The sequence below is a fragment of the Mercenaria mercenaria genome, chromosome 2, assembly GCF_021730395.1.
Source record: "Mercenaria mercenaria strain notata chromosome 2, MADL_Memer_1, whole genome shotgun sequence".
NCBI classification, from domain to species: Eukaryota; Metazoa; Mollusca; class Bivalvia; order Venerida; family Veneridae; genus Mercenaria; species Mercenaria mercenaria.
In genome coordinates, this window is record NC_069362.1 from 28,828,250 (window position 1) to 28,854,892 (window position 26,643).

General features: G+C 36.9%; 2 protein-coding genes and 1 long non-coding RNA gene across 3 annotated transcripts; all 3 read left to right on the top strand.

Moving 5' to 3' along the window:
- Positions 1-644: 644 nt before the first annotated feature.
- On the top strand, positions 645-3,899 carry LOC123562069 (acyl-CoA 6-desaturase-like). The gene is given in 4 exon segments (XM_045354722.2): positions 645-707; positions 709-843; positions 3,313-3,453; positions 3,828-3,899. Coding segments are annotated over 4 exon segments (411 nt in total).
- Positions 3,900-4,014: 115 nt separating this feature from the next.
- LOC123563599 (uncharacterized) lies at positions 4,015-5,345 on the top strand. Its single transcript, XR_006688840.1, has 3 exons — positions 4,015-4,083; positions 4,714-4,815; positions 5,302-5,345. It is a non-coding gene; the product is annotated as an uncharacterized LOC123563599 (long non-coding RNA).
- Positions 5,346-23,886: 18,541 nt separating this feature from the next.
- Positions 23,887-26,199, top strand: LOC123563597 (cocaine esterase-like). Its single transcript, XM_045356471.1, has 2 exons — positions 23,887-25,555; positions 25,797-26,199. The coding sequence occupies exons 1-2, from the start codon at positions 24,000-24,002 to the stop codon at positions 26,044-26,046; spliced, it is 1,806 nt and encodes a 601-aa protein (XP_045212406.1). The 5' UTR covers positions 23,887-23,999; the 3' UTR covers positions 26,047-26,199.
- The last annotated feature ends 444 nt before the right edge of the window (positions 26,200-26,643 follow it).

Sequence of the window (26,643 nt, forward strand, 5' to 3'; positions counted from 1 at the left end):
TATGCCTCTTTTGGACTTAGAAAATGCAGTTTCAAGTTTTATATGCAAGTTAGTATATCAAAACTAATGCAGATGTTTGGTTAAAACTTCACATATTTCTTCGGGTCTGTAAATTAAGGTCATATCAACATGTCACAAGCCTTATAACTACTTAAGTCAGACACCTTTTTGGGGTTAAAGTTTTACATGCAAGTTATAATATTTTTTTGAAACTAATGCAGATACTGGGTTGAAACTATATTCACACATGTCTTCCAATTACATACAAATTAGCAACGGATTGTCGATACGTGATTGCGTATAAATATGAATATCTTTACCTAGTCCAAATAATAGGACGTATCAGGACAGCGTGATAACCTATGACTGTCGCTGTCCCGTTTGAACACGGCAACTACAAAATATCAAATCATAAATAAGTCATCCCTATAAGCCAAATGAGTAAAGCAATCCTTACAATTCGCGGTTCATTAAGAAATAATCTGCGTTCAAATCATTGAAAAAAAACAAGTATGCATTCTAAGTGGAGCCTTTGTATTTATGATTGCAGTTTACATTATCATATATATATATATATATATATATGCAGACAAATTGTCAGGATTTCTTCGATTTCACAGGATTTGTACAGCAGTAGTTTTCCAATGGGTCGTGGGGGAGAGAGACGAGAGAAGTTAGGGGCGGGGCAGGTCATCCCTTGGAGTGAGGTAGATCGAGAAACATTCGTCACGTGATGACCGATGGATCGTTATTGACGGTCACGTGTACGACGTAACGGAATGGTCAAAAAAGCATTCCGGTGGAGCGAGGCTTTTAGGTCACTACGCTGGACAAGACGCTACTGTACGTATTAACTCCTTAAATTCATTAAACCCTTAGTTTGCGCGATTCATCATTTCTGCTTATTCTTTGCCGTCTCAAGTGTACTCATGCCAACAATCTAAATAACAGAAGGAATTATTTTGCAGTATAGTTTTTACATGCTGGTGAACATATAAAAGTTTCTCATTTTATTATATGAGTATGAAACGCTGAATTCATCAACATCTCGCAGTGCCTGCAGCAGTAACGGTACAATTACTGCTAAATCGTTTGTTTATTCAGTAAATATAACTGTGTGTAACTGTTTGCCTGCAGACTCACAAAGGGCTCCGTAGTTACACAGGTAAATAAATAAAATCTGGTGTTAGAACCCGATGTTTATTTTTGTATACTTTGTGTGAAGTTAAATTAAATAAATGGTGACATTCATAATGAAACTCGCCTGACTTTTAAGTTTACGCATTCGGTTATCAGTTACAACCTTATGAAAGCTAGGTAACTTTATACACTATCTGTATACTTTGCCCCACCCATCGTAGCTTAATAACTTCTATGTTGGACTTTCTTTATAGTTCATTTTAAACGACCTGGCGGGGCGGGTTTTCGCGACGGTCCACTGCAATATTGTGCAGCATATGAACAGAACAGAACAGAATACCATTATTTGCATAAGCCTGAGATTAACTCCGCCCCGCCAGGTCAAATAAAACGCACTTAAAAGGTCCTCAAACAACACATTTTTATGAAAGTTACTATTAAACCTTTTATAGGTAAACATATGTATAAGCTATATGCAACCAATCTAAGTTAACATCTGAAGTCTACACTAGAATTAACAAGTCTTTTATAGGTTTTATTGTTTATTTAAGATTTTATGGTCAGTATCCTTGAATATAGATATGCTTTATGAATTTGTGCAATAAACAATTAGAATAATGTTATAAGATGAAAAAGTGGGTGGGAGCTAAAAAATAGTGACCAGGTAGGGGTTTGATCTCTCGCCCTATAATCTTCAGGCCTCTAACCACTGGACTACGAAATCAGTTGAAAAGTATCTAAACCCCAAGTAATTAATACACTCACCTTGAACCCGAATAGGTCGCACACTCACTGTGGTGAATATTTGTGTTTTGTAATACAATGTTCAGTAATCCTAAAAGATGAGCAGACTTGAACGTGAGCATTGTTCAACATGACCTTTGATTTTACTGAGTGTGTGACCTTGAATAGACATGATTGAAGTTTTGCTTTTTATATAGAGCTACCCTGACTGTCCGTGTCAAGTAGAAAAATGTTTGATAAGGTGCAAATACAAACCATTGCGTTGTCACAGGGCGGCAGCGTATACTTGCGATCTGCACTTCGTCATGTTAAGATTTAAAGGATGCGACAACGAACGTAACGTCATTTAACTTAACTGACAAGGCTGAAAACGTAGGTCGCACATTATCACGACGAACATGCGAAGTCATACAAAACTGCTAATTTGACCTTAGATCTTTACTTATTTGTTCAATTGTTATTGCAGAATACTGTGTCTTCGAAAATAAAGTACATTCTGTTCTGTTCTGTTCTGTTCAGTTTTGAATTATGACATAGTGTTCTTGTCCATTTAAACGTGGAGTTTTAATATGAACAGTAATTGCCTCCTTTGGCGTTACAATTTAGGTCAGATCGATTCCGAAATTTATTGTCAATATTGTCTTGTAGTGTATACACATATATACAAGTGTTTGTGATCACGACTGATTGTAAAATCGATTTATCGCTTATGAAATGAAAAAAAAAACAAACACACTTCCATTTTGTCATTTAGTAAATCGAGTTCACGTTACAAAGGTTAAAACCGGTTTGCAATCAAATTGTTTTGAACTAATCATTCGAAGAAAATATGCATGCTCGCGCACCATATTTCCTAGTTCGCCCGCCCGCACACAAAAGTTCTTGCTTATTCACTCGCTCGCACACAAATTCCTTGTAAGGCCGCTTCCACACCAAAGTTGTCCTTGCTTCTTCCCACCCCTTTCGCCCCGACCCCGCTTTGGTCGGTAGTCTACAGAACATTTTATATATAATCTAGTTCTGATTGACAAATTTCATTGCCGGGAAAGTTTGAATTTTGGGCCCATTAATACATAACACACATAGTATAACCACATGTAAAAAGTCTGATGTATGATATTACTATATTTTCTTTGAGTAGGCTTTGTTAAAGTTATTACATTTTAACGAAATCTGCAAAGATGCCTTGTCGATATAATTCATACACGACTGAGTGCACGTCGTCTTTTCAGAACCGGATAAAATACAACGTAACGACTGCTTACATATCATTTTCCATTGATGATTTTCTCTGTCTGCTCACTCAATATATAAACAGCGAAAGATTATCAATGTTACATGTATGTAACTTGTGTGCATGCTGTAGTTCGTGCGTGCTATATAAGTGTAAACATGCAGGCCAACTAAATTTTCTTCCTTGTTTTACAGGAAGCGTTCGGTGCTTTCCATACTAATTTGGACCATGTGAAGAAGTACCTTAAACCAATTCATGTCGGGCCTGTGGAAGGTTACGTGGATCATGAAATGAACAAAGATTTCAGAAAGTTGAAAGAAACAGCAATTAGAATGGTAATTTCAGAACACCCTTCTGTAACAATTATTTCTGTGTGTTTATATATTTAGTCTCCAGCGAATTATATTTTTTACTAACATTTGCAACTGAGTACGACCGTTTAGATTACAATCTTAATGTTAGATAGTCCTTTGGTGAAGGACTCGTGCATTTGATTTTAAAGAAAAATCAAAGTAAACGTCTAGTGACAAGAGAGTAAAATTGCATGTTTTGAGCTGACCGTACAGCTGCATGAACAATCATCGACCTTTTCTTAAAACAAGTAAAGGAATTAAAATTCCCCAATATTTTAAATTTTGGTAGGTAGTATTTTTTAAATTTACCTTTTTACTTTTGCTTTAGATGTATAAACATTATTTTGTTCTTTCAGAAACTGTTTGAACCAAGCTATGTTTTCTACACGGTTACTTTAGGACATATACTTGTTCTCCGTTCAAATTGAAGCCGCGATAAATGTCAAAATCTGCGTCAAAAACTTTTCTGTACGAAAATATCCAAACTTTAAGTGCTTTACGTGACACTTATCAGCTACGCTTTAAACAAAATTGACATGTGGTCAGGATTTGTACTGTTTGTTATAAAAGATATGAAAATGCAGTCACATTTTTGGAATGTTAATACATTATGTAGCTAAGCAGGTGACTTTATGATTAGATATTTTGAGTTAGGGTTTTCCCGCGACCAGCTGTTAACTATCGCTGTTTCATTATAACATTAGTAACGTTACTGGACTGTACATAAAATCAAAATTGTGAGGGATCGCTGTGGCCGAATGGTTAAAGTCGCTGATTTTAAATTACTTGCCACTTATCGAACTGGGTTCAAGCTTCACTCGGGCGTAGCATTCTTCATACTGGGAGCCATCCAGCTGGCTTACGGACGGTGGTTCTACCCAGGTGCCCGCTCGTGATGAAATAACGCCGAAAGGGGCATCTGGAGTCTCTCCATTATGGAAAGCGGTAAAGTCGTCATATTATGACCTATAATTGTTTCGGTGTGACGTCATACCCAACAAAAACAAATACAGTTAGCTTCAAATGTTATATAAATGTTAGCTTTTTGTTTGGTTTGAAAGTAACACAATGCCTTTTCTCCGATTTTCCACCTTTAATGGCGGAAAGACACACCAGATATACACTTTGAAATCGGCGTCCTTGTCCATTTGGTCAAAAAGGAACTCTTCGAATTAATATGACAATAGATTTGAGTGTGATTGACCATTGCAGGCAGTGACCACCTTGTACTTTCTATTTCAGACACAAGCAGGATGGCTGCATCATGACTTTGGTCACCTGTCGGTGTTCAAGGACTCCAAATCAAACCATTACTTTCACCATTTCATTTTGACTTTCTTTAAGGTAATAATTCAATAAATGTTGAGTGAATGTAGGATAAACAGATAATACGTTTCGATCAATATTCAAACTGAACGTGCAAATTAAAACGTAACGCCGCCGGTCGTGTTATGACTGACTTCTGTAGCTACATGAACTCGGCAACTTCATAAATGGCGGTTGGGGATAATATATATATACCCGAATGGGAACTACTGAACTGCAAATACTTTCTCAGATTTTAGTTTTGTTTTCTGTATCTTCCACATTGGTTGAATTGGCAATATTTTTCACAAATGTTTTCCATAATTAGATGGCGTACAGATACTTTTGTATTAAATTCGACCTTATCAGTTCATGGTCCGCTGTGTCCGGATCCTTCTGTTTGAACAAAGCGGAAAGGGCTGTTGAAAGCGGTATTCATTGGCCAGTTTCAATGGAGAAAATCATTGCATTTTCATGTTCTCACAATTTTGTATATTCAGAGTTTTGTGTTTTCTTCTGTTCCAGGGCTGTTCCTCAAGCTGGTGGAATAATTTACATGATCAACATCAGAAGTTCAGTTAAAATTGTTCTGCCAATTTGTATGCGAAGCCTATGCTGAGCTTTCTCGGAAAGAAAAGATTTTTTTCTCAGATTTCGTAGATAAAATATGCTGCTCCAGGCTTGAACAAATTCATCAAACAGTCTTTGCTTAAAGATGAGAGAATAATAATAAAATCTAGCTTATATCTAGAAAGTCATATCAAAGTAACCAGTTTTCATACGCAATTTTTTGTTTTGGAAAAACGGGCATATTATATGATGACGCGTGCGTCCGTCGGTCTGCTCGTCTGTCCATTTGTCTGTCATTTTTCGTGTGCGGAGCATAACTTGATAACCATTCAAGGTATTGACTATTGATTTTATACTCGGCATATAGGTAGGTGACGATGAGATGATATACATAGCTCATGAACTAGGTTGGTAGGTCGGAGATCAAGGTGTCAGTTGGAGTTCAAGGGTCAAATTGTTACATCATTTTATGTCCGGAGCATAAATTGATAATTATTTAAGGTATTGATTGTTAACTTAGCATTTAGGAAGATGATGTGCAGAGCGCATGGACTAGTTTGGTAGATCATTGTCCTTCTCATTTCGTGTCAGGTGCATAACTTTATGCCCATTGAAGATATTGACTGCAGCATAACTTGACAACCATTCAAGATTTTTTAAAATGGCATATAGGTGGGAAACGATGAGATGATTTAAAGAGCGCATGGACTTGGTCGGTAGGTCAAAGGTTAACACCGCAAAGTGAGTTCAAATCTGGCCTTTGTATTTTTTGTCAGGAACACAACTTCAGACTATTCTGACAAGGTATTGACTTTGAAATTGGAATACAGGTGGATGGTGATTAGGTAATTTAAGGAGTAAACAGTCCACATTACTCCCCACCTCCACCTGTCTTCCATATATACACACAAATCACTTCTATATTATTATTCTTTAGTATTCAATCGAATGAACCAGGCCGCTAGGTCAAAGGTCAAGGTTACTGCAAGGTCAAATATTTTATGTCCAGAGCATAAATTAATAATCATTGAAGGTAATGACTTCGAACTTGGCATATAGATAGGTGGTGGTGAGACAATGTGCAGGGAGCACAAGAAGTTGGTTTGAAGGTCAAAGTTCAAGATCCCACTCCCAGGTTGACTTGCAAAGAATCTGCCCTTTGTGTTTTGTGTTCGGAGCTTCAAAACTATTCAAGGTATTGATTTTAAATTTCGAGTATAGGTGGATGATGATGTGACAATTTGAACAGTGCAACGATCCACATTACTCTTCTCCCTCCAGACACAAATTACCCTCCCCCCCCCCCCCCCCCCCACACACACAAACGATCTAAAAATTCACTTTAAGTTTATTGTGCCCTAATATACCATTACTGCCGCCGCGCAAAACCCTCAACTCCCCCGCCGCATTACATCCCCGTTTGACGCACACATACCAAAAATATTCTTTCAGTTTTACTTCCCCCTCCATCGATTTAGGGCTTCGAGCGTAGGCTATATTGCCCCGCTTTGCGGAGCTCTTGTTAACAGTGCTTAACAAAATATACTATTTTTTCCACATCTATCGTAGAAAAATCGACAATAGTTTTTATAATAATATTATCACCACCCATAATTTGTAATAGTATTTGACGATGCGTATGAATCCATTTTTGTAAAGAGGGGATCGACCTTGCTCACCATTATACAGCCACATTACAAGTAGATTGTCTTCCACCAAAATAGTTTTACAGAATTTCAAATGTAAAGTTTCTAGCTGTTTCGATTTTATTACTCTCCATATCTCGTTTTATTTTTCCAGATGAACAAGAACCCTGATGTACGTTTGGAGAAGCAGTTTGTTGTCGGTGACGTCATGCCCGTCCAGGTAATTTTTATCAATATAAATAGTTAATTATTAACTGTTTTGGTAGGTTAGTTCATCGGTTATTATCAAAAACAGAAATGTGTTTAACATAGCCAGCGGACTTGCAGTCAGTAACAAATGTATTTGAAGACTATATGGAACTGTAGGACTGCACTGTGCTTTATGGAATATCAAATTTTCGCTGCTACTGCTTTGTTTTCCATATGCTATGTACTCGACTCTAAATTTTCAATGCTGATTATATATAAATATAAAAAGAACGTTTATGTTTCTCTCTAAGAGTACCAATTATATTTCAAATATTTTGTTTTGGTTTTCTTTTTTTTATCACGGTAAAACACGTACGACTGTAGGTATATCTGGTCGTGGAAGATCGAAAAATGTTTCGATATTTGATATTCGTTACGATGTAACTTTCTGATATCCCTCACAGTTAGATTAGATAGAGTATTATTTTGCATTTATGCTATTCTTCAGATTGCAAAGGAGAAGAAGAGTAGCATGCCATTCAATCTGCAACATAAGTACTTCTTTGCTAGTAAGTTAGATTTCTTTTTATAACATTATTTTAATTTCAGTGAGTCCGTCATGAATTTGTGCTGAAATATTAAACGATTTCGACCAGACTTAGTTCAGTATATTGAATTTCTTCAGCTCTCAGTGAGTTAGGCATAGGGTACCCCTACTTAATTTAACAAAAGGGTTTAGGGAATATCCAAATATATGAGTTTTCCTTAACGGAAGAGTCTTCGAATAGTCGACCCCGTCTTTTGAAAAGAAATTCAAAATCCTTTTTTTCTAAACACAATTTTAATTCAGGCAAAATAATAATACTAGGCTGAGATGCCTTTGCCGTCTTATAAAAGTTAAAATTTTTATTGTTTTTGTTTTCAGTCCGACCACCATTGCTGTTCCCTGTATACTTCCAGTTTATGTTGTTCAAATTTCAAATCACTAGAAGATTATGGAAGGTTAGTGAACAGTTTTCTCTTAAAGTTTTCGAAAAGAATTCGAATAGTCATTTACAAAGATGTACTAGTATTTCCTATCCTTTTTACTATGTACAACTTCGTGCAAGACATTGAAACCTTTTAAGTATATATATTTTTTGAATTTTCAGCATGCTGTTTTGTCAATATATTGATAAGATACTAATTTGGAATGTTGTTTTGTAACCACAGCAAACACAGCTGTATCAACCAATGTGTCTGTTATATTCATGTCGTCTGTCTTTTATTGACAAAATCTGCAAAAGCGTTTAATGAAGTAGATTAATTAAGAATGTCAATGGGAATTGCTTCAGGGACTGTTTCAGATTTCTAGGAGCTCATAAATGAATCTTTAATTACTTCAGCTCACTAATCTGTTTTTATTTTCCGTAGTTTTACTTTGCCATTTAGATCTGATCTATCAAGTTAATTTAAATGTATTCAGAACGGTATGTGTGCTATTGATTGATTGCCATTTTCCTTGTAGTTAAAAATGCATGTACCAGAGGCGTGTCAATGAGTTTACCTGTAAAAGGATTCTTCCGCTAATAACACTGTTCTTATAAAATATGAAATGATCGAGTCTTTTATGATTTGTTGTGCAATGATCTTCGTGAAGATATAATTTTAAGGCGTTGTCAATCCAACATCGTACAATGCAGGGTCTTAAACTCGAACACACACACAGAATGCAGGGTCAGTGGTACAAAAATACATGTTTTACCCTGATTCGATTGTGTGTGAAGTGTGACTGAAATATTGAAAGTAGGGTTTCATGTCAGCGTTTTTTTTCCAGAACTTTTTTTTACACTTTTTTTGTATAAATCATGATTTAAAAGTTGTCAATATAACGTTCGCCCTATAGACGCCTTGTGCGATGACGCATTGTCATGTAGCAATCTGACATTGGCCAAACCAGTTGCGGGTCTTCGATTTTTGAAATATTTTTTCAGTTTTCGAAGAACTTTAGTCTTGTAAAACTTCGCATTTACGGATTTGCCTTTAGGTACAGCAACCTAAATGGCAGGACCAAGAGTTGTACATTACCTTCTTGACATGGTCCGCTTTGCAATGCATGGTCTTTTGCGAGACTTTGTTGCCCATATTTTGTTCTGAATCTTTCGTTTGGGCTCAAAAAAGTGAACCCATGTCTCGTCACCAGTGACGACATTTGCGAAAGACCGTGCATTGTAATTTGGAAGCTGTTTAAGCAACAAGTTTGTGCATTGCACGCGTGCCTTTTTCCGCTCATCTGTCAAAAGATAGGGAATCCCTCTAGCACAGATCTTTCTCATTTTCAAATTACGTTTCAGAATTGTATGAGCTGTTCCTAATGATTTTGTATTGGTATACACGAGTATGCAATGTTTAGCGAGCGATAGACACGGCTGAAGTGAACGGATTTTAATGGGTGTGGTATCAATGTAAAGCTAACAAGTTATCTATCCAATAATCATAATTTCCTTGCGATTGTCGCATTATTGAGCGAGCTAACGTTCTAGATGCATTCATATTTGAATAATCCTCGTAATGTTAATAGCAGTGTTGAGGATAATGTTTTATTACTTTATTGAAATGAGAAAACAAAGAAAATGAAGACAGGTAATCAAGCTACTCTGTTATAAAATCCTCGTAGTATTTGCTAACAATTTTGAGAAAGGAACTTATATTTTTATGCTCTCCGAATTGGGACGCATATGTTATCGCTTCGTTCGTCCATCGCGCAGTTCTTGTCTGGAGTATTCCTCAGTAACTACTTGCTGGAATTCAGTGAAGAGGTGATGCGCATACTATCTTCATGTTCTGGTAGCTTTATTTATTATAAGTTATTGCCCTTTGATCATTCAAAATTAGTACACTATAGCATCATCAATATTCCTCAGCAGCCACTGACTGGAATTCAGCGAAACTTCATATGACTCTACACTCCCAAGATAAGATGCGCATATTATCTTCATGTTCCAGTCGGATGATTTTTTCACTGATTTACTGATGCCTGATGATTATCCAAAAATAGTTAACTACAGTACCATTCTTGTCCAGAGTATTTTTCAAAACTCTTTGGCTGGATTTCAGTAAAGCTTCCTTCCCAATAGGGGCGCTTAGTTCTTCATGTTCCGGTCGGATATTCTTTTCACTGAATTATTGCCCTTTGACTATTCAACGTTAGTTAACTGCAGTGCCATCTTTGTCTGGGGTATTTTTCAGCAATCTTCAGCTGGAATTCAGTGAACTTCATTCACAAGAGGGAATGCATATGATGTCCTCATGTCCCGGTCAGATGATTTTTCATTGAGTTATTGTCCATAATTAAACTATTTCGCAGTCCTTTAAACAACCACTGACTGATATTCAGCAGCATCGCTCCTAAGAATACCAAGGGGAGTTGTTCATATAATCTCCATGTACCGGTCGCATGATTTTATCGAGTTACTGTCCTTTGATTAATCAACATCATTAAACTATTGCGTCATCCTGGTATGGAGTATTTCAACCCCATGCCGATTTTCTGAAGCTTCAATCCCAAAAAGGAGATGCGCATATCTTGTGCGTGCGTTTTTTAACACCTACTTGCGCGAGTTCTAAGAAACTTCTTCGGAAGCTTCACTAATAAGACGAGGTATGTGGCCAGTCGATCATATTTCGGGAAGCATCTGCCAGTTCTGGTTCAAACTATGACAATTACAGATTTTGATTTCTCACCTTTCTAATTTGGACATCCATTTTATAATTTCGGGAGACTCGTAAAATATTATCTTTTAACATTACTAGGGTCATTCAAAAAATAATGACAATCGTGCTACAGTATGGTACATAATTCAGATTTAGTTTATTGCCCTTCATTGCCTCCACACACTTCCGCAGTCGAGAAATTCAAGAGTTGAACGCCGCAGTCTAGTCTCCCTACCATTCCCAAGTGCATTATCCGATAAATGTTTACGCCCAGCCAAAACATTTTCAGCCTCGAAAAGAAAAAAAAAGTCACAAGGATTTAGATCTGGTGAATAAGCAGGATGATAGATTTGTACCACTTTTACATCTCGGAAACTTTTTAACGATGGCACTTTTGTGACGTGTAGCGTTGTCATGGATCAACTTGAGACCGTAAAGACCAGTCCCTGGACGCATTTGCTTGTATTTTCGTTTAAAACCGCTTTCAGTACTGTACTTTGCCTCTATAAAATCTTTCCGATGACTGACGTGCAACAGTACCCTTTGAGCTAAAGAAGATGGAATACAAAACTTTTTTGACACTTAGTTCATTTTGCAATTACTGGTCTACGATCACCCTTTCGCAGTCATTGTCTGTTGTCAACGCGGCGCTGTGGCTCATAATGGTCTTGTCTCCTGTTAAGTGCTGTGACATTGTGCGATCATCATAAATTTGATGACTTTTCTGCGTTTCTTAAGCATATTTTACCATATTGGCCCTTTGCTCCTATATTAACATTTGAGGCACCCATCGGGCACAAACCTTTGTTTAGTGAGACTCTCGTAAGTTCTTCCAGTTGGCATGCAAAGAAAAGACGCTATCTCGGACACCGTGTACCTTGCGTCTTCATTAATAAGAGGTCTTACGGCAGAAATGTTCTTTGACGCAACTGCCGATTTGGGCCTGCAAAAGGACGAGCCCTATCTCTAAGGACTGCCTGACCATTTTCAAATTTATGTACCCACCTGTAAACATAGCTTTTCTGATATTGCAGACTTTCTATATGAGGTATGCAGTTCACGAAGTATCTGCCTTGCAGGTATTTCAAAAGAACAACGTCCTTTAATGTACGCCATTTTTCAGATTACATATAATTTGCTCAGTGTACATGACGACACCTCATTTGATGAAAAAATAAAAATCTCCGAAACGGTACGATAGTTTTCAGTAAAACTTTGCAAGATTATGAAGGGGTAATTCATGTATCATCCTAGTAAAATACTTTTTGCATGTCAATTTACTACGATTACGCGATTGTTATTCTTTTAAGATTGGCCCTGGTATACGTCACACATAATGGGCTTACCAGTGCAAGCCCTAGCACCATTCATCTGCATCATGCCTGAGAACAACTTCATCATCCGTGTAATAACCATGCCTTCTGATCAGCAGAATATCTTGAAAGAAGACAGACAACAATAAATAATATTTCCTTTTGCTGTGGGAATATATTTTGCCACTGGAAGACCATAAGGTCAATTATTTTGACCTTCCATACACTTGCACCAGATCAGAAAGAAAATGCTCCCGTACGTGTTATACCCTACCCCTAGGTATTCTATAAAAACCATGGTCATGAACGGGAATGTGTACTAACCCGTTTCAATCGTACATTTCTCAACTTGAACGCGTAGTTCGGTGAATGGGTACCTAGTGTATTGAACAAGCGATAATTTATCTTCCATCGTGCTCCAGTCACATTGTCTCAATATTAAATATTGCTGAGATTATCAACATATTTTATGCTTTTCGTCAATGTTACAGAAGAAATTGCTTGACCTTCCCTAATGAACATCCGGTCTAGAGGCATCTGTTCGGTTTATTTATTCATTTTGCACATTTTCATTTTTTAGCGGACACGTGTAGTAAAATAACGATTGACATAGATTTTCATAACAGCCAATCAGAATGGTTTTGTAATCTAGAACGGAATATCACCTGGGAAGTTCAGGCAAGTTTTTTGTGTAACGTTGAAATTACTATAAACTACGCGTTGTTTTTCTAAGATAAGATGTATTGAAAGTATGGGACCGGTACACAATGGAAGATAAATTACCACTTGTTTGATATCCATAGTACACATTTACCGCACTGCGTGTTTTAGGTATGAAATGTGCTATTGAAACGGGTCAGTATATTTTCCCGTTCGTGACCATGGTTCTTATTGAATACATAGGGTGTGGTATAACACGTACGGAAGCATTTTCTTTCTGATCTGGTGCCAGTGCTTCCACACATGTTTCAATTGTAACATTTGTAAATTGTTTCTTAGAGTGTGCAAAATATGATATGTTCACTGTGTACTACTTTATGTTTCAATACATTGAAGTGTCACAGAAATTTAAATAACATTATTTTCATTAAAGTCGTCACCATCATCACCATCATCATCATCATCATCATCGCCACTACCACCACAACCGCCACCACTGTTGTCGACGCAAGCACTACAAAAATCACCATCATTTTCGCCGTCATCACCACCTTTAATCCCGCCATCACCATTATCACCACCACTACCACCATCATCATCGCCATCATCATCATCACAATCATCATCAGTCATCGTCATCACCATTATCATCGACAATGCGATTGACCAAGATTAAAAGCATTGTTAAGGTACTGGACTCCTAGTCATGAGTAATGTTTAAAAATGGCTTTTGCTTGGTATATTCTTAAAGTTGACCATGTTTCACACTGTGCTGCAAATTTTTAACAACTTTTACCGTGCCGTTTTTTGTAAACTTTGTATAATTTATGGAATTTCCTCACACTCAAGAAGAGACAAAATTCAGGGTGATCGTAACTATCTAAAACGTTTGCAGAGAATTCATTACAGCATTAATTTTGATAAAAGAAGCATCAGACTATTGATAAACAATTATGAAACACAAAATAAAACAGTAATAATAATTTTTGTCTATGGTGCCTCAAGTAAACAGAATTAATGAGACAGGATATTTCTAACTCCAACATTGAAAAATTAAGGTCGAATCCTGTGGGTCTGTTTTGAATTTGCTCACTTCATTCAAAAATATCCTTCGGGCAATAGTAAAGCGTACCTGCATTTCTTCCATCTAATCTAAATGTAATCTAAAGAATGAAGACATATAGAGAACTTTTACCGCACGTAACTCAGTATTTTTAAAGATGTCTAACTCTACCCCTCCTGATTCAGAGGTCATTTCAAATTTAACAGCAAAAACTCGCTTATAAAATGAAAAGGACTTCGGACATTTTCCTATTCAGATTACCTATCCGATTGAGGAAAAAGTGACATGGGATAGACTTCTGAAATTGCATAGTTACGATAGTTGAAGACCATTTCGTGATAAATGCGACTTCATTTTACAAGTTTATGAACAAAAAAGAAGACTTTGTAGACATTTCTCATTCTTTTTTCTATTAAAATATGCACATAAATCATTTTTACGTTTTAAACATGTTTCCCACCAGTGACGCAACAAAATAGTTCACATGCCTTTGTAAATAATTATTATATGCGTATGTTGCAAAACTGGCACTTGGTCACAGGGGGAAAGTGTTTAAAATTAAAAAAAAATAAAACTACGTACAGGGTGTCAGCAAATAAATTTTTACATAAATATTTGACACTTATTGCATGTGTTTCCTAAACCTTACATATCTACAGCTTTATTCATTTTTTGTAAATATTTCAAGCACAGAAAACACTAAACTAAATAAATAGCAGACAGATCGTTATAAGTATATCTTATGAATTTTTCAATCAGATCTGTTACCTCATGACAGTCTAAGTCCGTCGATTGAGTGTCATCAGGATTGAGACAACTGCATCTGTCGTAAGTCAAGAACCAAGCAAGAGGCTTCGACATATTACATATTTGTCTTAACGTAAACATGACTGTAATGTTCATGTGGGTTCTTGATAGGATATAAACTTATTTAGTCATGAGACTAGAAAGACACAAGTCACTTTCATAGTTACTTAATCTGTTCTTATTTGATACTACAACTGTAACATAATATAAGGTGAGGTGAGGCGGAGCTTATCAGCTACTGGCTAGTTCTAGCTGACCAATAGTGAGTGAATACATCACATCCGCCTTTTTCTCAGAAGGATAATATGCAATAAATTTAAACAGTTCATGAACTCTAGTACGATTCCTGAAAAGAAAACATTCAAATCTTTGGCAAAAATGATAGCATGTCATTCAAATTATCAATGGCAATTAATCTAAACAGGTGGCAACAACTAAGGTTGTAAAATTAAGATTATTGTAAACATTCTCAGAAAATGTGCAAAGTTAATGAGTCTTAATGTTTCTCTGCCAGAGTTTGAATGACTGAGTTTATATCCATTTAATTTAAGGTAATCACTTTCTGTAATCTGTCATTAATTTTTTCTCAACACAGACTGTCGGATTAATGGTCAGTTTGTTTTATTGTAAACCTCTCTGACAGTTTATGTTTGATAAAATGGTCGGATTTGAGTAACGTGTCTTCTCAAAATGTCATTGTGTTTAGACCTCAGTTTAATTTGGTTTCCCTTTTGACCTGTAACAGAGTATATTTCATTATTTCGTCTTGAGTCTAATTTTCCACACTTTTTATTCAGAATAAGCACTTTCTGTCCAAGTCTATATGTTACAATACGAGTGTTTGCTCGTCTGTCTGCGTAATGTTTCATTTTTTGTTTTTGGGAAGAGTCCCTTTGCCTGATCTTAGAGTCATTTTTCTTTTTTTTCGAAATGCGGGATTTTACTCCTTACTGTTCTGTTGAACAGCAACATCGCAGGTGCGGATCCTGTTGATACATGAGGGGTAGTCCTATATGTCATTAGGAACTTGTAGATTTCGGTTCGCCAGTTATTCTTTCCAGAGACGGCAGTTTTTACATATTTAGCAATTGCTTTGTTGAAATTTTCGACTAATCCCGCTGCTTGTGGATGATACAGCGTGACGCGATGATGTTTAATTCCATTTGTTTTGAAGAAATTTACAATTTTTTAGATACCATATTTGGTGCATTATCTGTTTTGATTATTGACGGAAGTCCGTGTGTGGAAATATTTTCATAAGCTTTTGAATGATAGCCCTAGAGGTAATTGATTTCATGATTTCAATTTCTGGGAAGCGAGAGTAGTAGTCTATCACAGCAAGAATATATTCTCCGCCAGGAAACGGTCCTGTGAGATCCATTCCTACATTTTGCCAGGGTTGGTCCGGTAATTCAGTTGGCGTTATAGCAGGTTTCTGAGGCGGGTTTGAAACTAACTTGCACTGGTAACAAGTTTCAGTTTCATTGTCAGTTCCAGGCCAATATACCTTTTCTCTTAGCATTTGCTTTGTTTTTACAATCCCCTGATATGTTTCATGAGCAATCTGTAATACTCTTGGCCTAAGTCCCTGTGGTATTATGATTCTGTTTCCACGTAGCACAATGAATGGATAGCTCACTGCGTAGCTTGAAAAATGTCTTGAATATTTTCATGTTTTGGCCATTTACCGTTAGTAATACACTTAATCCTGAGCTGACTCCTTATCAATTTGATCTAGGGTCATGGCTGCGGGCACTGCATTCTCACATACATAATCCATGTAGTTTTCTGTGATGCTTGAAATTTCACAGTTTTCTTGACTACACACTGACCTTGAGAGGATGTCTGCTGGATTTAATGCTCCTGACTGAAATTCTATCGTGAATTTGTAACTTTGTAGTCTTAGTAGCATTCTTTCTAATCTTGCTGGAGGTTTGTGTATTGGCTTGACAATGTTAATAAGCGGCTCATGGTCTGTAATCACTTTAAATGTTAATCCATAAACGTATGTTCGAAACTTTTCTATTCCCCATGTAACTGCTAAGCATTCATGTTCAATTTGACTGAAGCGTCTTTCAACTTGATTTAATGTCCTGCTTGTATAAGCAACTGGTTTAAAGTGTCCATCACTTTGTTTCTGGGACAGTATTGCTCCAAGACCATATGGTGATCCATCTACTGTTATGGTTGTTTCAGCTTCTGGGTTGTAGAATGCCATGACACTTGCACTGGTTAATAATGACTTAAGGTGTTGAAATGCTGATTGTTGTTCTTTTCCCCAATATAAATTTCCGTTTTTTCTTGTCAGTTTCCTGATAGGTTCTGATACTGTTGTAAAGTTGGGAAGGAAACTTGAGCAATAGTTCAGCAGGCCTAAAAAAGATTTAACTTCTTTCACATTTTGGGGAGGTGCAGTGTGCAGTACTGCCTTGATTTTGTCGTTTTGTGGCATTAGTCCTTTAGCTGTGAGAGTGTGACACATGAACTTAATATTTGTCTTGCAAAATTCACACTTTTGTCTTGCAAAATTCACACTTGTCTTTGTTAAGTGTTAAGTTTTTGTCGCGAAGGCGTTGTAACACTTTTCGTAGTGCTGCATCATGTTCCTCTTTGGTTGTACCATATACTAATATGTCATCCGAAATGTTTTTACAGTTCGGGATATCCTGAAGTGTGTGCTGTATTACACGCTGGTAGACTTCTGACGCACATGAGATTCCAAACATTAATCGACGATAGCGGTATATTCCGTCATTTGTGACGAATGTTATTATTTCTCGTGACTGTGGGTCGAGTTCTATTTGATGGTAACCCATTCAAGTCTAGCTTAGTGAAGTATTAAGCTCCACTTAATTCTTCTAAAGTTTCATCAATGTTTGGCATAGGAAGGCGTTCCCTTTCTATCGCCTGCCTCATGTCGACGCAAATACTTATGTTCTTATTACTCATGGGAATAACAACCAGGGGTGATATTCATGGTGTGGCACCCTCGCCTTTCTCGATGACGTCGGCATCTAGAAGTTGTTTGATTTTCTCCTTAACTTGCTGTCGCATTTTGAAGGGTATTCGCCGGTTTGGCTGTGCAATTGGCTTGAAATCTTTATTGATGTTTAGCTGTAGCTGAAAGTTTTTGAGTTTTCCTAGCCCATGAAATCTATCTTCATATTCCGAAATTATTTCTTTCACACTATTTTCTTCTGTGATAACACTATTGACATTGAATTTTAATAATCCAAGCTCAACTGCACTTTTAAATCCAAGTAATGGTGTGTGTGCACACGCGATCAGTTATGTGGAATTTCAATTTTACAACTTCTCCACTAATTTTTACATTGAACTCTGCTACTCCCAACGTTTTGATTGGCTTTGACTGCGCATAAGAATAGATTTTTGAATGAGCACTTGAAATTTTTGTATCACCTGATCTTATTTTCTCATACGTAGCGCGATCCAAACAATTAACCCTAAATCCAGAATCAATTAATAATGAACATTCAATTCCTTCGATTTCTACATTCCCTCCGTAGAGGGGCAATAACCTGAGCTAAGTTTGGCGCGAATTTAGCCATGTAATTGACCATACCGAGAAACGTTTCTAGTTTCCCGCGCGTGTCTGGCATTTCTAACCTCGTAATTGCCTCTATCTTGCTTGGATCAGGTTTTATGCCCTTTGCAGAGATTATGTGCCCGAAAAACGGCACTTCAGACACACCTATTACGCATTTATCAGGATTAAACCTGATGCCCGCTTCTCGTGCGCGTTGCAGTGTGTTACGCAAGCTTTCGTCGTGTTCTGCCTTAGAACGGTCACTGATTAGAATGTCATCGACAATGGCATGTATACCAGGAATATTTTGAAATATCTCATGAACTTTCCGTTGAAATATGTCACCGGATGAGGAAATACCAAACGGTAATCTCAGGTACCGCCATCTTCCGAACGGCGTAGAGAAAGTTGTAAACATTGACGACTCTTTCTCTAATTCTATGCTCCAATAAGCATGTGTAATGTCTAGAATACTAAAATGAGACGCACCCTTGAGATCTGCTGTCACATCTTCTAGTGTAGGCATAGGGTAATGTGGCCTGCATATTGAGTCATTGAGGGCTTTGGGGTCTAGACATATTCGGAGTTAACCTGTTTTTGGCTTTTCTACGACAACTATAGAATTCATCCAGTCTGTAGGCTCCGTAACCCTCATTATGATTTTATCTTTCTCCATTCGTAGGAGCTCTTGTTCAAGCCTTAATTTAAGAGCTTCCGGCACCTTGCGAGAGGCGTTAACCACAGGGACAGCATATTCTTTCACATACAATTTACATTTCCCTGGGATTTTACCAATACCTTTAAAAAGGTCACCATACCCGGACATTACACACTGTTTTGTCATGGCTTCTTGAATTTCGATAGACGGGGATTTTTCTATGGCGTATGTCAATTGTAAGAGACCAAGGTCAAGGCAGGATCTCAGCCCTAACAGAGGCGGGGCTACAGTATCCACTATATAGAAGGTTGTGACAATGCAGGAAGTGTTATGTACACATTCCAGGCGTACTTTTCCGATGACCTGTATCAAATCACCAGAATATGAGGTCAGTTTGCTATCTGGGGGTTCCAAGGGGTTTCTCAAGCCAAGTGTTTCATACATTTGGCGGGAAATAATGTTAACAGCGCTGTCTGTATCAATCTTAAATTTGAGGCTTTGCTTTGTTGGGCCAACGAGAAGGGAAACAAAGGCACAGTCTGGGCTTTGAGATGGAAAAGATGAAGCGCTTACCGTATCAATGAAGTATTCAACGCTGTTTTCATAGCTAAATCCGCATGCGCCATTGTTTTCACTTTCATGTTCATAGCTAAATCCATGAGCACTACAGTCCACACAATCCTTTTCAATATCATGTACATCCTTTGTTTTGGAGCGGAACATTTTAATGAAATGGTTTTGTTTTCTGCATTTTAAACACGTTTTCCCAAACGCGGGACAGGAAGCACGAGAAGTCGAGTTATGTTTCATTCCACAGTTTCCACATTGTTTGAATCCATAATTTTCGGGTCTTTGAGGGTATGTTGGTAGAGGATGTCTTCTTGTTCTCTGTACGGTATCCACATTATTCGGTTTTTCTCCAAGGGCCATGGATGCCATTTGCTGTTGACAGTATTCATCGTTTTGTGAAATTTGTATAGCCCGGGGTAATGTTAATTTTTTCCCCTTCATTGATCAATTTCGCACGAATTTTGGCCCTATTCGTGCCAAACACAATCCTGTCACGAATCATTTCGTCTTCTTTATCCCCATATCGGCAGTTCGTAGCACATATTCTTAACCTGGTAACGAATTGGTCAATTGACTCCATTCCTTGCGTTTCATTGTTAAACTCATATCGAGCAAATACAGGGTTTAAGGTAGGCTGCACGTGTTTTTTTGAATTTGTCAAAATGTGTTTGTAACGATTTCTTTGCGTCTCCCGTCAATTACCATGATTGCTGGATATCTCCAAATGAGAAGATATGCCAGTCATTCTTCTTCCTTTTTTGATTTTAGCGGTCCCTCAAAAATCAGTTCAACATGTCTTTGGAACCGATTCCATGCCTCTGGCAAGTTAGAACTTTCCCAGTCCATTCTGGGCGGTGTTATTCCTGACATATCCATTTTGATTTTAATCACAAATTAATATGCACTGCTTATAATCCGTTTAAAACTCCACAAATTAATAATCCATTTATTCTGACACCATGTTGTGATATTAGTTCTGTCGTTAATTGTACATATTATAATAAATCCAAGGTATACATATTTACAGTTTATTTACAGAAAATATACAAGTGTTATGAATACATGTTGTATTAACTATATAAATACATGTTGTATTAAACTATCCACAAGCGTGGTCACTCTGCGACTGCGGGAGGATCTGCTTATTTAAAATTATAAGGAGTCTCTGCTATAGTCTGTTTCACAAATATACTACAAAACCTTTAAAAGGTTTTGGTGTTGGCAAGTCCAATTTTCTGGTAGCCATCTCGAGAGAATAGATCAGTCTTGATTTTTGAAGAAATTGTATTATGAATATTTATAATCCTTTATGGCACTATTTTTAATTTCCATGCTCGTCGCCAAAAATGTAATGTTCATTTGGGTTCTTGATAGGATATAAATTTATATAGTCATTAGACTAGAAAGACACAAGTCACTTTCATAGTTACTAAATCTATTCTAATTTGATACTACAACTGTAACATAATATAAGGTGAGATGAGGCGGAGCTTATCAGCTACTGGCTAGTCCTAGCTGACCAATAGTGAGTGAATACATTACAATGACAAAGAAATACAGACGAACTTCTATGGGAATAGTGCCACTTACTAGAATAGGTGCACTTTTTTTACCTTTTGTAGGATACAGTTGAAGCGAACCTAGAATGCATTTTAAGAGCAACATTTGCTTTTATTCGATCCAGCATCCTATACGTAGCAGAACTACACCAGACACCATCTCATTAACTAACCAAGTTGCTTCCAGAACTTACACTGACACCCATAGAACTAATACTGACTCGCCCAGAACTAGCACTGACACCCCCAGAATTAACATCAATTCGCTCACACGTCTGAAACTTATTGTGAAGGCAACCGAAATATTAGTAAGGACCTCAAAGACACAGACACCCCAAGAATGTCTATATAAATGTTGATACTAGCTAGTGAAGTTCTGTTCCACTGATATAAAATGCTAAAAGTAAGGCATCCTTGAACCCACAGTGGAATAGGCAGTCTCCTGCACCCCTCCGTTTCAATTGAAAAAGGCCAACTACGCCAATGTATGGCCAGCTACACCACTGCATGTATTCAATAATAATCCTCCACATAATGCCCGGTCAGTATTGTACATGTGTATAGTACATATTTTCTGACCTGGCAGAGATATTTATAGAAAGGTCATCAATGGGCCATTCTATCGTTAAGTTTAGGGTAATCGGCTTCATCGTTAGATTTGGTTTCATTCCGTACGAATAAATGTGATTGCACCAAGTTACCTATTGATTTTATTTCGTTTATTTTCAAAAGTATCAACAAAACTGATACTCTGCATGGTATAAGTTTATTTATTGTGTTAAAATATTTCATAGTAGACATACCTTAAATACCAATGCTTATTTTAACTAAAAATACACATCTTAATTTTTTCAAAAATATGACCCTTAGTTACAAACTGTTCGAATTTCAAGAAAACAAATATGAAATAAAACTATTTTTTTGTGACAGTTTGATAGAAATATAACTTATTTATAAGTATTTGAAGCTGTTATACGAAACTATCAGCTACTGAAGTCAAGAAATAGCATTGAACTTAGGGCAAAATCCCTAGCATAATGTCCGATGTCCTTTTCCTCTTTTGTACAATTCATCCATAATTAGTCTTAGAAGAAGTAAAAACTTACTAGAAAAAAGGAAAACATGGAAAAAAATTGGTCCGAGTGGGGTTTGTTATTGTCATTGTCGTTGATGACGACTATTGTGATGGAGATTCTTGTTGAAGACTATGATTGAAATTTAGACAATTTTGTTGTTTAGAAGTTTTCAACGATTTTGTCTGTTGTTGATGAACTGAAATTACAACATATCCGTGACGACAACAGTGATGACGATAACGTAATTACTTATCCAAATATCCGAAAAGACACAATCAGTATTCCATTATTACTGCTGTATCATGATTATATGAAACAAACCGTTATACTTTCTCTTACATTAGTATAACAACCAATCTCTTTTATTTTATCAACTTTACATTAAATTTGATTCTTACCATTATTTACAACAGCAACAAACATCAGTCTTACTTAATTTTATTTCAACATGTATCACAACTTTATTAATCATAATAACTTTCCTTTTCATTTTTTTCGAACTTCGGATAGGTAGCTGTATTTAATTCGACTTCAATAACAACAAAGTAGGCCCGTAACGAATAGAAATACTAGCTATAGTACCATACATCGCAAAGTAGGCTCGCAACGAATAGAAATACTAGCTATAGAACCATGTATCGTAAAGTAGGCCCGCAACAAATAGAAATACTAGCTATAGTACCATGCATCGTAAAGTAGGCCCGCAACAAATAGAAATACCAGCTATAGTACCATATATCGCAAAGTAGGGTTGCAACAAATAGAAATACTAGATATAGTACCATGCATCGTAAAGTAAGCCCGCAACGAATAAAAATACTAGCTATAGTACCATGCATCGTAAAGTAGGCCCGCACCAAATAGAAATACTAGCTATAGTACCATGCACCGTAAAGAAGGCCCGCAACAAATAGAAATATTAGTTAGTGGAAAGATATATATAGTAGACGGGCTGCTTAAAAAATCAACATGTATGCAAGATGTAAAAAGAGGTAAGAGGTATAGCAAAGGCTGGGGTGTTAGGGAAAGTGGAAAAAAGAAGGGATAAATGCACATACGCTCGCACTCGCGCATGCACACACGGACGCAAGCAAATCAAACGAATAGACAATCAAGAAAAAAACAAAACATAGTGGTGCACCGCCCAGGAACGGCTGGTTGCCAAACAATGGTGGGCACTTAACCTTACTCATAGTAGTAGGAGAGATTGATTGTTTTTGTTTTGTTGGGTTTAACGTCGCACCGACACAATTTTAGGTCATATGGCGACTTTCCAGCTTTAATGGTGGAGGAAGACCCCAGGTGCCCCTCCGTGCACAATTTCATCACGAGCGGTCACCTGGGTAGAACCACCGACCTTCCGTAAGCCAGCTGGATGGCAGGAGAGATTGAAGTAAATGCGAGGGGTAGAGGGGGAGCGATGAGGGAATAAGGAAAGAAACACAACAGACAAACAAAACAATATACATAACATAAAAAGGAAAAGGACAAATGTAAAGAAAAAGATTAAGACAAAGATTCGTGTTTAAATGGGATAGTGGACTCATGTTTGTTCTCGACTTCAAATGAGCCGAATTTGAAAATTTAAATATCATGGACCCTAAGTGTATACTTTTTAAATATGTAAAGAACGTGAAGTTTTTAAAGTGAAAGGAATATAAACTTTCAAAGAAGTGTGGTATTAAAAATTAACTACACCAATGTGACGCGTTCTATATTATGCACTGTCCTGTACTTAAACTCAAGAACATGATTAAATGATTAAATATTTGAACAGTGTTAAACTTGTGAAATATATAGGCTATATCTTACAGTTATCATACATACATAATTGTTAGGGTGTTACTTGATTTTCTCTGCATATATAGAGATATGGCAAAATCTTTAGCAGGAAAATTTATACTTCTGTGTTTAGTGAATCCATTTCTGTCAGCAGAAATTCCATCAGTATCTACGGCTCTAGGAACAATAACTGGAGAAACTAAACATGTGATATTTCAAAAGAAACAGTATGATGTTGACAAGTATCTTGGAATTCCATATGCTAAACCACCGACTGGAAAACTGAGATTTAAAAGGCCGCAACCGTATGGTCCCTTCGCGGAGGCATACAGTGCTACAAAGTTCGGATTATCATGTCCACAATCTTTCTTTCTACATTTCGTGCCTGAAGAAAACACATCCGAAGACTGCTTATTTCTGAACATTTATGTACCACGACAAGGACCCGATGAGCCTTCGGGTCATGCGATCATGTTCTTTATTCACGGCGGCGGATTTACAATGGGTTCAGGAAAGATATATGATGGAGGTGTCCTTTCTTCTGTTGGCAATGTAATTGTAGTCACCATTAATTACCGACTTGGATTACTTGGTTTTTTAGATATTGACAATGTAAAAGCATCTGGTAATTTTGGCTTTTATGACCAACGCTTGGCCCTACAGTGGGTCAACGAAAATATCGGTGCGTTTGGAGGGGATAAAGATAGGGTCACCATATTTGGAGAATCCGCAGGTTCGATGAGTGTTTCTCTACAAATGATGTTTCCACAAAACGAAGGACTCTTCAGAAGTGGTATTTCGGAGAGTGGGGCTTTAACGTTACCTGGTCTGTACCTAGAAAATAACATCGAAATAGCTAAATATTATGCAGAGAACATGAGTTGTAGTGTCGAAGACATGGATGAAGTTTTCAGTTGCCTTCAATCAGCAACACCTGAAAGTATAATCAAAGTTGTTTCTGACACAGTTGCATCTGGCGGTATGGCGGCTACAGTTAAAGTTGGTACTGCTCCGACAATTGATGGAGAATTCATCAAAACTAATCCCGCGGACTTGTATAGGAAAGCAGTAAATGAAGAGAGCGAGGAAATAAACTTCTTTCGGACACTTAAACTGATGAATGGCGTTAATGGTAAAGAAGGTGCAATGTTTCTTCTGATGCTGGGATCAGATAATTTGGACGAACTCGAGATAACTCGAGAACAGATGAATACGCAGCAAATTCCTGGTGCTACAGCAATGGTCTATGGTCAACGGACTGTTCCTGAAGTTGTGAAACAGCTTTTAATTGCTGAATACACGGATTGGGAAAATCCTGATGATCCCAAAAAACTCCGTGAAGAACTAGTGCGTCTTTTCGGTGACATTTATTTCAATGTTCCTGCGATAGAAATGAGTCTCGTTCATTCTAATGCATCTGATGTTGAAAGTTATCTCTACAATTTCGTTCCTGTTTTGGACAAGCGTCTACTTCCGACACCAAACTGGGTTAATATGTCAAACCATGGAGACGAGTTAGGGCCTGTGTTTGGATATAACTTTGATTATAAAGGTCTGCTGAATATATCTGATTACACACCTCCAGAATGGGAGCTCGAGCTGTCCGAGAGAATGATGACATACTGGACAAACTTTGCAAAAACAAGGTACGCCAATTGTCAATATAGCAATAATACAACAAACATTCATTAGCATGTCGCAACATGTACAGAGAACATTTTAATGGTATGCTTAACTTAATATGAATACTGGTAGGCACACTTTAAACTCAAAATAACGAAACTAGATTTAAGATCTTCGAACACAAACCGTAAAGATAAAAATAGTTTGCATAAAATTATAAACTACGAAATATGTATTTAACCGTTCTAATACCTTTATTCTCAGCGATCCGAATAAACCAGTGTCAGATGATGTGTCCTCTGTAGTTTGGCCAAAATATGACGTCACATCTCAGTCTTACATCAAGATTGACAGAGAGGATTCTGTTGGTCAATATTTGTTTGCAAGAGAAACCGACTTCTGGAAGAATACTCTAACGGCCGTGTTCGATGCTACGGAGCATGCGCAAACTATTACATCCCAATATGGTAGCAAAGACGAACAAACTTGCGGAAAAGATGGCACATGTGGATAAAAAACACTCTGAATTTATATTCATTGAACAAATTGTTCCATTTTAAAACTTTTATGTGGACATTTCTGCACATAGTTTCTTATCAAGTCATACTATTTAAAACCAGTTGCTGCTGATTGTGAATCACTTAATACGAAATAATCTTTTACCAAATCGAAAGTTATTATTTTTTGACAATATGTTTCACCTTAAATAATATATTTGTCACAAAAATAGAAGGACATGCCACCAGAATTGTATTCAAATATCGAAATATATACAATACAAACAACTTCAGTTATAATGTTGAAAAAAATTATTATTGACTATTCAATTGATATATTCTAAATTGATTTTTGTACTTGCAGCATATGTAAATGTTGAGTATAGATTTGGGTAAGGGTTCAAATAGTTAGTTAGGTCCCTATTAAAAATGTATGACTTAAAAATATTGTGATAACGCCCCTTTTATGGAAAATATATATTTTCTGTATCTATAGTCATACACTCCCGTTTAATAGATTTCAGTTTTTCAACATTTCAAACCAAAAGCAAATTAAAAACTGATTAATTTCTTTCTTGTGCTTTCAAGGCATACAATAGGGAATTGTAGCTTTA

Excerpts from the sequence above, each read along its gene's own strand:
- LOC123563597 (XM_045356471.1), top strand. The coding sequence starts at position 24,000 with ATGGCAAAATCTTTAGCAGGAAAATTTATACTTCTGTGTTTAGTGAAT. Across the intron at positions 25,556-25,796 it reads ACAAACTTTGCAAAAACAAG|CGATCCGAATAAACCAGTGT; the intron begins GTACGCCAATTG and ends CTTTATTCTCAG.